The sequence below is a fragment of the Paroedura picta genome, chromosome 2, assembly GCF_049243985.1.
Source record: "Paroedura picta isolate Pp20150507F chromosome 2, Ppicta_v3.0, whole genome shotgun sequence".
Lineage (NCBI taxonomy): Eukaryota > Metazoa > Chordata > Lepidosauria > Squamata > Gekkonidae > Paroedura > Paroedura picta.
The window spans coordinates 62,011,157-62,023,954 of NC_135370.1; the positions used below are offsets into that span (position 1 = coordinate 62,011,157).

At 44.6% G+C, this 12,798-nt stretch overlaps 1 protein-coding gene across 4 annotated transcripts in view; it reads left to right on the plus strand.

The window, feature by feature from the left end:
- The window catches only part of STEAP3 (STEAP3 metalloreductase), a 40,896-nt gene that overhangs the window by 15,039 nt on the left and 13,059 nt on the right, over positions 1-12,798 (plus strand). For 3 of the 4 annotated variants that reach the window (XM_077320295.1, XM_077320293.1, XM_077320294.1), the window contains exon 2: positions 9,402-9,896. In XM_077320295.1, coding sequence (XP_077176410.1) covers positions 9,411-9,896 — 486 coding nt within the window. In that variant the 5' untranslated portion in view covers positions 9,402-9,410. Of the gene's footprint in view, positions 1-4,756; positions 4,892-9,401; positions 9,897-12,798 lie in introns of those variants that run through there. The other variant, XM_077320296.1, reaches the window with a different exon arrangement.

The window sequence follows — 12,798 nt, forward strand, 5'->3', positions numbered from 1 at the left end:
AAACAATAAAATATTAAAGTCAGTCATACCAATTGATAAGCCAGATAAGATCCATACTGCTATGTTTGGTTTGGGGCTGGGGGTAAACATATAGAGGGAGCCCCATTGTTGTTTTATCCAGTATCGTCGTGGTGTTCATTAGCCCCAACTAAGTGCTTGGCGGAAGAGCTCCATTTTGCAAGGCCTGTGGAACTGATTCAGTTTCACCAAGGCCCTCAGCTCATTCCACCAAGTTGTAGCTAGGACCAAAAAGGTCTTGGCCCTGGTTGAGGCTGGCCAGGTACCAGAGATCCAACAGTGGTTTTTTCAGTAAATGTTGAACCACTGCCTTTGTTAGCCTTTTGGGGGATTCCCGAGTAGAGTCTCTCTGAGACTGATTATCTCTCGAAGATGACTTCCTATCCTTTCAGCATTCAATTTAAGCAACTAAGAAATACAGGGATCTAATGGGCTAGTCCCCCTTCAAGGATCGCTGCCTTGTTGTGGCAAGGGGGCTTGCGTAGTTCAGTGAAGCTATGAGCTATACCGTGCAGGGCCACCCAAGACGGACAGGTCATAGCTGAGAGCTCTGACAAAAGGTGATCCACTGGAGAAGGAAATGGCAAACCACTCCAGTATCTTTGCCATGAAAACTCTATGGACAGTTCCAATAGGCATAACGATATGACGCCGGAAGATGAGCCCCTCAGGTCGGAAGGTGTCCAATATGCTACTGGGGATGAGCAGACGGCTAGTACGAGTAGCGCCAGAATGAATGAAGCGACTGGGCCAAAGCCGAAAGGACGCTCAGTTGTGGAAGTAACTGGTGGCGAAAAGACAGTCCGATGCTGTAAAGATTTTTATTCCATAGGAACCTGGAACGTGAGATCCATGAATCAAGGTAAGCTGGACGTGGTCAAACAAGAAATGTCAAGACTGAACATCGACATTTTAGGAATCAGTGAACTAAAATGGACAGGAATGGGTGAATTTAATTCAGATGACCATCAGGTATACTACTGTGGACAAGAATCTCGCAGAAGAAATGGAGTAGCCTTCATAATCAATAAGAGAGTAGGAAAAGCAGTCGTGGGATACAATCCCCAAAATGACAGAATGATCTCAGTTCGAATCCAAGGCAAACCATTCAACATCACAGTGATCCAGGTCTATGCCCCAACCACTGCTGCTGAAGAGGATGAAGTTGATCAGTTCTATGAAGCCCTACAACACCTTCTAGAAGCAACACCAAAAAATGATGTGCTTATCATCATGGGGGATTGGAATGCTAAAGTAGGAAGCCAAAAGATAACCGGGATAACAGGCAAGTTTGGCCTTGGAGTACAAAATGAAGCAGGGCACAGGCTGGTAGAATTTTGTCAAGAGAATACAATGGTCATAGCAAACACTCTTTTCCAACAACCCAAGAGACGACTCTACACATGGACATCACCAGACGGTCAACACAGAAATCAGATTGACTATGTGCTCTGCAGCCAAAGATGGAAAAGTTCTATCCAGTCAATAAAAACAAGACCAGGAGCTGATTGTGGTTCAGATCATGAGCTTCTTGTTGCAAAATTTAGGCTTAAATTGAAGAAAGTAGGGAAAAGCACTAGGCCACTCAGGTATGAACTAAATCATATCCCCGACAAATACACAGTAGAGGTGACAAATAGATTTAAGGAATTAGATCTGATAGACAGAGTGCCTGAAGAACTATGGACTGAGGTTCACAACATTGTACAAGAGGTAGCAACTAAAACCATCCCAAAGAAAAAGAAATGCAAGAAATCAAAATGGCTGTCTGAGGAAGCTTTACAAATAGCTAAGGAGAGAAGGGAAGTGAAAGGCAAGGGAGAAAGAGAAAGATACACCCAATTGAATGCAGAATTTCAGAGAAAAGCTAGAAGAGATAAGAATGTCTTCTTAAATGAACAGTGCAAACAAATAGAAGAAAACAATAGAATGGGGAGGACCAGAGATCTTTTCAAGAAAATTGGAGATATGAAGAGAACATTTCATGCAAAGTTGGGTATGATAAGGGACCAAAATGGTAGGGACCTCACAGAAGCAGAAGAGATTAAACAAAGGTGGCAAAATTATACAGAACAACTATACAAGAGCGAGCTTAACATCCCTGATGACCACAGTGGGGTAGTTACTGACCTGGAGCCAGACATCCTGGAATGTGAAGTCAAATGGGCCTTAGGAAGTCTGAGCAACAATAAAGCTAGTGGTGGTGACAGCATTCCAGTTGAACTATTAAAAATCTTAAAAGACGATGCAGTAAAAGTGCTATACTCAATATGCCAGCAAATTTGGAAAACTCAACAATGGCCACAGGATTGGAAAAGGTCAGTTTACATTCCAATCCCAAAGAAGGGCAATGCCAAAGAATGTTCAAACTACTGCACCATTGCACTAATTTCTCATGCTAGCAAAGTTATGCTCAAAATCCTACAAGCTAGGCTCCAGCAATATGTGGACCGAGAACTTCCAGAAGTACAGGCAGGATTTCGAAGAGGCAGAGGAACTAGAGATCAAATTGCCAACATACGCTGGATCATGGAGAAAGCTAGGGAGTACCAGAAGAACGTCTACTTCTGCTTCATTGACTATGCTAAAGCCTTTGATTGTGTGGAGCACAACCAATTGTGGCAAGTTCTTAAAGAGATGGGAATACCAGAGCATCTTATTTGTCTCTTGAGAAATTTATATGCAGGTCAAGAAGCAACAGTGAGAACTGAACATGGAATCACTGACTGGTTCAAAATTGAGAACGGAGTTCGGCAAGGCTGTATACTGTCGCCTTGCCTATTTAACTTGTATGCAGAGCACATCATGAGAAATGCGGGATTAGAGGAGTCACAAATAGGGATCAAGATTGCAGGGAGAAATATCAACAACCTCAGATATGCAGATGATACCACTCTAATGGCAGAAAGTGAAGAGGAACTAAAGAGCCTGTTGATGCGGGTGAAGGAGGAGAGTGCAAAAGTTGGCTTGAAACTCAACATCAAGAAAACAAAGATCATGGCATCCGGCCCTCTCAATTCATGGCAAATAGATGGGGAAGAAATGGAGATAGTGACAGATTTTATTTTCCTGGGCTCCAAGATCACTGCAGATGGGGACTGCAGCAAAGAAATTAAAAGACGCTTGCTCCTGGGGAGGAAAGCTATGGCAAATCTAGACAGCATCCTAAAAAGCAGAGACATCACCCTGCCAACAAAAGTGCGTTTAGTCAAGGCTATGGTATTCCCAGTTGCAATGTATGGCTGCGAAAGTTGGCCCATAAGGAAGGCCGAGCGTCAAAGAATTGAGGCTTTTGAACTCTGGTGCTGGAGAAGACTCTTGCGAGTCCCTTGGACTGCAAGGCGAACAAACCGGTCAGTCCTAGAGGAGATCAACCCTGACTGCTCTTTAGAAGGCCAGATCCTGAAGATGAAACTCAAATACTTTGGCCACCTCATGAGAAGGAATGACTCGCTGGAGAAGAGCCTAATGCTGGGAGCGATCGAGGGCAAAAGAAGGGGACGACAGAGAATGAGGTGGCTGGATGGAGTCACTGAAGCAGTAAGTGCAAACTTAAATGGACTCCGGGGAATGGTGGAGGACAGGAAGGCCTGGAGGATCATTGTCCATGGGGTCGCGATGGGTCGGACACGACTTCGCACATAACAACAACAACAATGGGCAAGTGGTCGGCCTCATTGACATTAGCAGCCTATCCACTTCAGTCAACAAGAGCCATCTGAAGGCAGCAAACACCCGCCTCGAAAATGGTCAAGGGGCTTGCAGTTCCCATTCTGCATCAACCGTGGCAGGGAGGTCATGGCTAAGCATTGAGAACTTATCTGCAGAATAAGTGCCTCACAGCTAATCTCCAATTGACTATTATTCCTCAAAAGCAGTATGAAACCAAATTACCCTAAATAATTCAGCTGAGCATGAGCTAGCAGATTTAATGGAAGTTGCATAGAACTTGCATTTAGCAATCTTCACTGCCATCTCACAGGCAGTGCCATCTCATTGCAAGTCTTACTCCACACATGCTGTAGCTCAGTTCCTGCTTTCTCTCATGAAGCTCCATGGTATACCAGGGAGCTCCATGGTATACCATTTGAGATGGAGGCAGAGTGGGCATCAGGGAGCAATCCAGTTGATGGCAGCCAGCAGTCAGTTGTGCCATTTGCTAACCAGATCATCCAACTAATTGCCTAAAGGCATTGAGTCCTGTAGAGCATTTAGTAAACCTTCCAGATCCATAAGTTTCTATGGATGGGCTAAAATGGACTACCCACCTGAACAGAGCGGGCAGATGGAGCCGAGCCTTCACTGCACAGTGATCTGACCATGGAAAGGTATTCACCACAACCAAATTGCTGTGTAAAAGATCACATCCAGGGGGTAGCCTGCTTGATGGGTAGGACTGGTAACAATCTGTGAGAGCCCTTGTGTCTCCGTGCCGTGAGCTTGGCAGTTCTGTGTGAACATTGAAATCTCCCAGAATTAGAAGTTTGGGGAACTGCATGGCCCAGGCAGCTGCCACCTCTGGCCACCAATCAGATGGCCAAGCTCTCGATCAAATTCCATCTTAGGTTGGCACACTCAATACCTGAGATCTTTGGCACTGGGAGTGCTCTGGAGGAGTAAGCCCACTGGACCAGTATTGCCCCCCCCCGCCCCCCCCCCCCGAGACTGTTGGAGGACCAAAAACCCGGAGGGTAGTTCGTTCAAGGTGACTGTTTTTTCCTTCCTTACCCAAGTTTTGGTCTTGCAGATCAGGTTTTCCTCATGCTCTGCAAGATATGCCTGCATAGCTGAAGACGGGCAGAATAACCCCTGCCAGTTGTTTCATCACTATCTGAGCCGGTTTGTTGAAGCCAGACTCCAAGTACAATTCCTTGTAAGTCTCAGAAGCTATGTATATGGCAGATTCTTTTTGAGATGGTAAGGGTGAACGCTGTCTCCAACTAATAAGAAATTGGAGATAGTGGGTTTCCTATAAACACCTATTGATCCTGGGATGAATAAATAAATAGACTAGAAAAGGTTGAGATACCAGCTGGGTATAATCTAAAGAATTTGGAGAGAAACACTCTCAAACAGCTCTGCCAGTCACGGGTGTTATTTCTAAGCCAGCATATAAGGGTGGTGCCATAGCTGTTTGGGGCAGAGAAGAATATATTAGAGAAGCACATACATAATTAAATAATGATCTACAGTACACTAAGGCCCCTAAAAATCCAACTAAGATGATTGAACAGATAGTTGAACTGTTACATGAGGACCTGTTAGAAAAATGTTTCTTTTCTTTTCCAAACTGAGGAAAGAGTGCTTCAGTTCTGCCAGTTACTCAAGATATGTATTTGGAACTTTTCATAAAATCTGTTGTCTCTACTCCACTGGATCTTACTTATCTGATAGCATGGATTTTTTAATCACATCAAGAACATAGAGATGCATAGTGAAGAAGTAGTGTTTGAGAACGGGCTTTGAAAGGGTCCCCTCCTAAGAACGGGCTTTGAAAGGGTCCCCTCCCTTGGTTCCCTGCCAGGCAGTTTAAGGTGGCTTAAGCTTAAGCTGGCAGCTGCATCAAGTGGGGAGGGCGGGGGCTGACCAGCTCCTTAGCAGGCCTGGGACAGAGCTCCTTAGCAAGCAGCCAGCAGGCCCGGAGGCCCTCATTAGCAGGGCCGGCCTAGCAGGCTGAGAGGCCCTCATTAGCATGTCCAGCTTAGCAGGTGAGGAGGCCATCATTAGCAGACCATCCACCACGACCCTTTGCCCAGGGCCCTCTCCCCTTACCTGCTGCAGGCTCCAGGCACTGAGGCACATCTGAGAGCAAAGAGGCTAGAGTCCAGGGACAGAGAGCAGGAGATGCAAAGCTGGCTGCACCCTGATTAGCCCTATTCCAACTTGGACAGTCGGACACGTTCCACCACCCAGGCTGTTTCACAAATATATAGAGGAACCATGGATAAGGATAGCCCACAGGATGAGACTTTGGAAGTATTGTATGTGGTGTTGGAAAGGAGAGAGAATTTATATCCACTTCTTTCTTATGTCAAATTGCAGAGCTGTGCCTGAAAAAGATTCCCCCCCCCCCCTATTTCATAGCACTTACTGTTGGCAAGTCTCTGGTATTGCCACAGACTGTAAATTCACCCCCGAACTGGCCAATTTATTTATGGATAAGCTGGAGAACAAATATTCTTCAGAATGAGAAAGAAATATATTGCTTTATATAAAAGATTGCTTGATGATGTTTTCATTATCTGGACTGTACCTGAAGAATTATTGGTTCAGCTTGGCCAATATATTTACGCTATACATGATACCATCAGATTTGAAGGCTTGCAGCATCTTTGATGACTCAGCTATCAGCAGCCATGTGACTTCTTAGAGAAGCTGGTTTAATCACCTTGAGATCATTATAACAGTGATTTAAACAATGGTGTTATTTAAATCCACCATTAATTATATAGGAGATATCTGGCAGAGACCTGTGGTTCTGTTTTTGTTGTTTGTTAATATCCTGGGCTTGCTTACATTTTCTAACAGTGCAGTCTTAAATATACCGCATCATCTCATTGCCCTGTGAAAAACAAAGCGATCTGGGCCTTTTGCAAACACCTGGTGTTCACGCCAGAATGTAAAAGTAACCAGTGGTTTTTGCTTGTGGGAAAGCTTGCTGTACTTTTGAAGTGCTGTCAGCCCACGGTCAAAGAAGTCTGTAGATAAAATCTACCTCGACATGCTGAATATTGATGCATTTCCTTTTTTTGTACACTTTCCAAAGGATACCTAACCAAAACAGCCTTTTCTAGTTTCACTTAGGTGTTGTCACACTGCTTCAAAGATGATAACCCAACTCATCCTACTCTCATTTCTTTCTCTGCCTTCTGATATTCTGAAAAGTGAATGTTGACTTAATGCTTGCCTCTTTGTAACAATGGGAAAGGGGTCTGTCCTTAGCTTGCTATCCTAAAGCGACATTAACATTAACATGAGGAAATTATAAAACGTTATGATTTTAACGTTATGATTTTAACGTTTATGAGCCTCTTGTGGCGCAGAGTGGTAAGGCAGCCGTCTGAAAGCTTTGCCCATGAGGCTGGGAGTTCAATCCCAGCAGCCGGCTCAAGGTTGACTCAGCCTTCCATCCTTCCGAGGTCGGTAAAATGAGTACCCAGCTTGCTGGGGGGTAAACGGTCATGACTGGGGAAGGCACTGGCAAACCACCCCGTATTGAGTCTGCCATGAAAACGCTAGAGGGCGTCACCCCAAGGGTCAGACATGACTCGGTGCTTGCACAGGGGATACCTTTACCTTTACCTTTTTATGATTTTAATCCGTATTTGTAGTGACAGAGACTCTTCAAGATTTGTCCTGTACTCTAAAATGTATAAATGAAGGGACTTTATGAAGACTGTCATAAAAATGCATTGAAAATCTAGAAAGGGAGGGGAATCCTTATGATGCTTTGAGAGCAATCCTAAGTAGATCTACTTGGAAGCAAGTCTCATTTATTCAATAGGGCTTATTCCTTTGAAAGTTTTTTTTTAGGATTACAATCTACTTCAAGTACATAAAAAAATAACTGTTAAAAGTAAACTCAGGGTAAACTAATCAACTGTAATTTGAACCCTTGTACCGATGACCAAACAGATGCAACAAAGGTTACAAAGCACAAGCCAGTGCTGCCCCCAATTTGGATTTGGGTTACACAGGGGGAGGAGAGAAATCTCAGCCCTTCAATCACCACATGGTTCTATCAGAAATGTTCCACTCTCCTACATTATTAACACTTTAAAGGGGGAAAGATAATATTTAAAACACTAACAGCATGGGGTAGGGAATAGATTTGATTAGCAAAACTAATCAGTGGTGAAGAGTTACAGTTGGGATACCATCCATTGGCAGCTTTCTTGATGCCCAGCAAGATTTTTAGAAAGGGATTATATTTAGCAGGGTTTCTCTCATCTCTCTTTTCCAGTGTATTTTTAATTACCATTCTTCTCCTTTACAAGGGCTTCCTTTATGTATGTGTTTTGTCTCCTGTGGCAACCATTTTGCAGATGACTCCGCCTCCCAAGGTGGCCATTTTGCAGCTGTGTTAGAATTCCAAAGGTACCCACATACTCAAAAAGGTTCAGGACCCCTGGGTTAAATCCTTCCCTTCTTTTATGGCCTCACCTGCAACTACTTGAGGCTTGCCTTTTATACATGAACTGAATTGTGCGATCTTCATAACATCTTCTGTGATCTTGAAATGTAGCTGAGCATTCCAGATCAATTAGGAAGGAAAAACATATTTTAGAAATGTGTCATTAAGCATAGCATCAGTCTAACCCTCCCCCCTTTTCTCAGAGGGTGGTACCTCTCTCCCCCCCCTTTTTTTGTTTTTGTTGTTGTTGTTCTTGAAGTCTTTTCCAACCTTTGCTAGCATGGGAAGAGTCTTGTAATAATATTCTCTCCTTCTCTCCCCTCCCTCATTTTTTAAAGGTCAGACTGCATATTATATTTTCTTCTGCATTCCTTCAAAAATATTTTTTTCTTTTTTCAAATGCAGCTGAGGCAGCTGGAGAACAGTGTCAAAAGAGAAGAGGGCTCTTTAACCTTTTAATCTACTGTTCTCCTACTGGAACCATTACCTCAGAATTTCTTTTATCTCCAGGGGGTCAATGCTTACAATTTACTTGCATTACTGTCACAGCAAGAGTACCAAAATCCCAGGAGTTACTTTTTGAACAAGAAGAAAGGGTTAAACTGCTTTTTTTTTTTTTTGCTGTTCTCCTCCTCAAAAATGTAGCCTTGTGAATTACACTTGCAAAGGAAAAGTAGTATTTTCAAATAAAGTCATGTACATTTAAACCTTATCGCTTTACTGCTGCTTTTGTTTTATGTCTTAGTTTCATCTGTTTTCCCCCTAACTTTAAAATTGGGGTGTTATTAATTTCTACAAACCTTTTTATTTTCAAAGCAGAACACCCAAATGCGCTTACAACATAGAATTTAAATTCAACAGGGTAAAAAAAGTAGCTCAAGAATGGCAATTAGAAGCATTTAAATTTCAGGCTGGTTCATACGGTGGAAGTAGGAGGATCTCCACGTAGGAGAATCTCCAAGCCAATCTCAAGCCAGGACCTGGGATGTGGAGGTGTTTTCTGAGCTACTTTGTGCATCCATACCCCAGATATTGATCCCAAAGGCCCATTTAGGGTCTGCTTTGTCAAGCAGATGACCCAAGTAGATTCTGGTCCTGTCATGCTGGTACCAGATCATCAGCTATCCCAGGGTGACTGCCAAAGTTGGTTCAGGATCCCAAAATTTGCAAGGTTCATACATTATTCCAGGACAGCAGGATGCCATTTTCATCCCAATATTTGATACAAATTTCCCTTCATTTGTTTTAGGTCAACGGGATGCCAAGAGGTGACATGGCAAAGCCGCTCCTTGGTCATCAGCATGTGGAGAGTGACACAAGCCTGGCCCCCGCTGCTGGCAGCAAGACCATTGGCGTTCTGGGAAGCGGTGACTTTGCCCGCTCCCTCTCTATGCGCCTGGTGTGCTCAGGTTTCAAGGTAGTGATTGGAAGCCGGAACCCAAAGCGCAACATGAGTCTCTTCCCTTCTGCAGCTGAAGTGACTTTCCAGGCAGATGCTATAAAGAAGACAGATATTATCTTTGTGGCAATTTTCAGAGAACACTACACCACACTCTGTGACCTTAGCGACGAGCTGTCTGGCAAAACATTGGTGGATGTTAGCAACAATGCGGAAATAAACCACCACAAGGAATCCAATGCTGAGTACTTGGCGTCACTGTTCCCAACAAGCACTGTTGTCAAAGGATTTAACGTTATATCAGCATGGACACTGCAGTCAGGTGCCAGGGATGGGAATAAACAGGTGATGTTCTGTCATTGTTACATGGCTTTAATGTGGTTACAGTCATTTTTTCTTGGCCTGTGATCAGAGCTCTGTGTAATTTTTGTTTTTATCTGCCACATGAGCAGCACGGTAGCCTGTCATAGGTTTACATTGCCCTTCCTACAAGGAGCTCAGAATGGTTTATATGGTTCTCCCCTCTGCCAATTTGTGCTCACAGCAACCCTGTGAGGTTGCTTGGGCTGAAAGTGTGACTTAGATCAAGGCCAATTTATTATATTTATATATACCACCCTCCCCAAAGGCTCAGAGCGATTCACATAAAAGAAAAAATACAGATAACTCAGTTTAACATTAATACAGTGATAACAGCAACATAGTTGAACAATAGAATAATATGGAGAACATTAAATTAATACAGACTGAAAGCCCAGTGGGTTGAGCAGAACAGTAGTGGGTGCCAGAGGAAGGCTCAGGGTGAAGGCCCATGGGAAGTGGTGGTTCAGGTTGACCTCAACCAAATTCCTGGTGGAGGAGCTCCCTTTTGCAGGCCCTGCAGAATTGTTCAAGTTCCATTAGGGCCCTGATCTCCTTTGGGAGCTCATTCTACCAGGTGGGGGCCAGGATAGAGAAAGCTCTGGCCCTGGTTGAAGTCAAGTGAGCTTCCCTGGTTCTTTGGGGGCTGTAAGCAGAGAGGCGATCCCTCAGGTACACTGGGCCCAGACCTACGTATGGCCTTAAAGGTGATAACCAGAACCTTAAGGGCCATTCCGCACAGATTCATTTTAGCAGGAGTGTGGCAAATTGTAATCACTACTAAAATGCAGTTATGCACAATGTCGTAGACATCTGCCACACTCCTGACACCGATCCACAAAAAGCGCTTCATTGTAGCGCTTCCAGGGAAATCCCAAAAAGTGGATTCACCCTCTGGAAAACGCTACACTCTTGCAACCAATCTGCAACACTAGCGGGAAAGTTCTGTGCATTACCATTGTTGCAGTTTCAGCAAAGTCCCTCCCTCGGAGCGAGCGGAGAGCAACAAGCCGGCGAGCCTTCATTCACCCAGCGAGGCTTCCCGGCTGCAGTCCTTCCCCAGAGCTGTTTTAAGTCACCAAGCACCACACAGCCCCGTTTGCTGGTTCCCTTTATTTTCGGCCGAAAATCGCGCCTGTGCACAGGGGGGGGGTTCACTTGGGGGAGTGTGGCAACAATTAAACGGCAGCTCACACGCCACCTGCCAGCTAGATGGGTCTCTCCGTTGCAATGAATCAACGCAGATTCGTTGCAACGTGTGTGTGTGTGTGTGTGTGTGTGTGTGTGTGTGTGTTTTTAACCTGCCTTAAAGGGAAAGGGGCTTTTCGGGAGCATGATAACGGCTGCCCATTGGCTGCTTGTTTGATTGACGGCCAGGGGCGGCACAAAGCCCAGCAAATATCTCTTCCTGGATAGCGATTTTTGCCGAGACCGGAAACCTGTGGGAAATGATAGAAACGCAACTGGATTCCACTACAAAGGCAGATATGCACAACGGTGAATTCCACTATTTAAAATGGCGTTTTTTCGTTCCGAAACCAATTTGCAACATTGATCCTGGTGCGGAATGGGCTTAAGTCTGATCCGTAATTCAACTGGAAGCCAGTGCAGCTGCTGGAGAATGGGCTGGATGTGGGACCTCCGAGGTGTTGTTGTAAAGACCCTGGCAGCTGTATTCTGGACCACTTGCGGTTTCCAGATTAAAGTCAAGGGCAGGCCTGCATAGAGCGAGTTCCAGAATTACCATGGAGACTGCAAGGGAAGAGAGGTTTAAGCATCCCAGCCCCAGACAGTCACTAAAGCTTTCCTGGTGGGGAAACATAGGCCAATAGAAAACACTGGCCATTCTGTTCAAAGAACTCCCAGCATGAGTGATTTGAGTGGTCATTTGTACCCTGTGGCTCAGTCCTAGCCTGAAATTCTTAACCCTTATGCCACCCTGTCTTTCCTTTTCTGCTATCTAATAATAATTTGTTGTCTAATACAGAGTTCACCTTTCCTGAGTCTTCTGTCTTTGGGTTTTTGGTTTTTTTTAAACCTGGACTTCATAGTGTTTTGAACAATGGATTATGTGCTGCCCTTGGTAGGGGCTAGATAGGGTTGCTGCCATCCAAGTGATGGCTGGAGATATCTCACTAATACAGCTAGGGTTGCCAGGTCCATCTGTGCTGCTGGCAGGGGATGGGGGCTGCTTCCCAACATACCAACATCACCCAGAAGTGACATTGACACATGGGAGGCCAATGCTCTGGCTGTTGGACAAAACACTTAATTTCTTCAAGCCATATAATTTTGCTCAAAAACCAGAGCATCACCACCACCCAGGCTGGCAACCTGTCACTTCTGGGTGGCATAAGCAAATTGCTTTAAAAAGTGATGTTCTTCCAGGTTGAGGGCAATTCAAGGGGGCAAGGTCCTTTTAGAAAGTGGGGGACCCCACCTATAGACTTGGCAACCCTAATGATCTCCAGGAGATCAGTTCAGCTGGAGAAAATGGTTGCTTTGGAAGGTGGCATTTTACTCTGTTGGACTCCTTCCACTCACCTCACCTTCCTCAGGCTGCACTCTCAAAATACTCTCCAGGTATTTCCATTGTCTTGGAAAAGGAGGTTCCTGAAATTCCTGTAGTCCTTGGATTTTGCTGTGCACAGTCTTCCTCATTCTCCTACCCATGTGTAATTGCTGAGGCAGTAAGAACCTAATTCATAACCTCAGTCTTATCTTAGATCATTTGTGCTCAGACTGAGGAGACTGTGAGCCAAATCCTCAGTCAGCCTTGAAGTTCACTGACTGCCATTAGGTCACTCACTGTCCATGAGTCTGAGGTATATCCACAATATTGCAAGACTAAAGTGGGATAACATCATATATGCCCTCCTGAAATCCT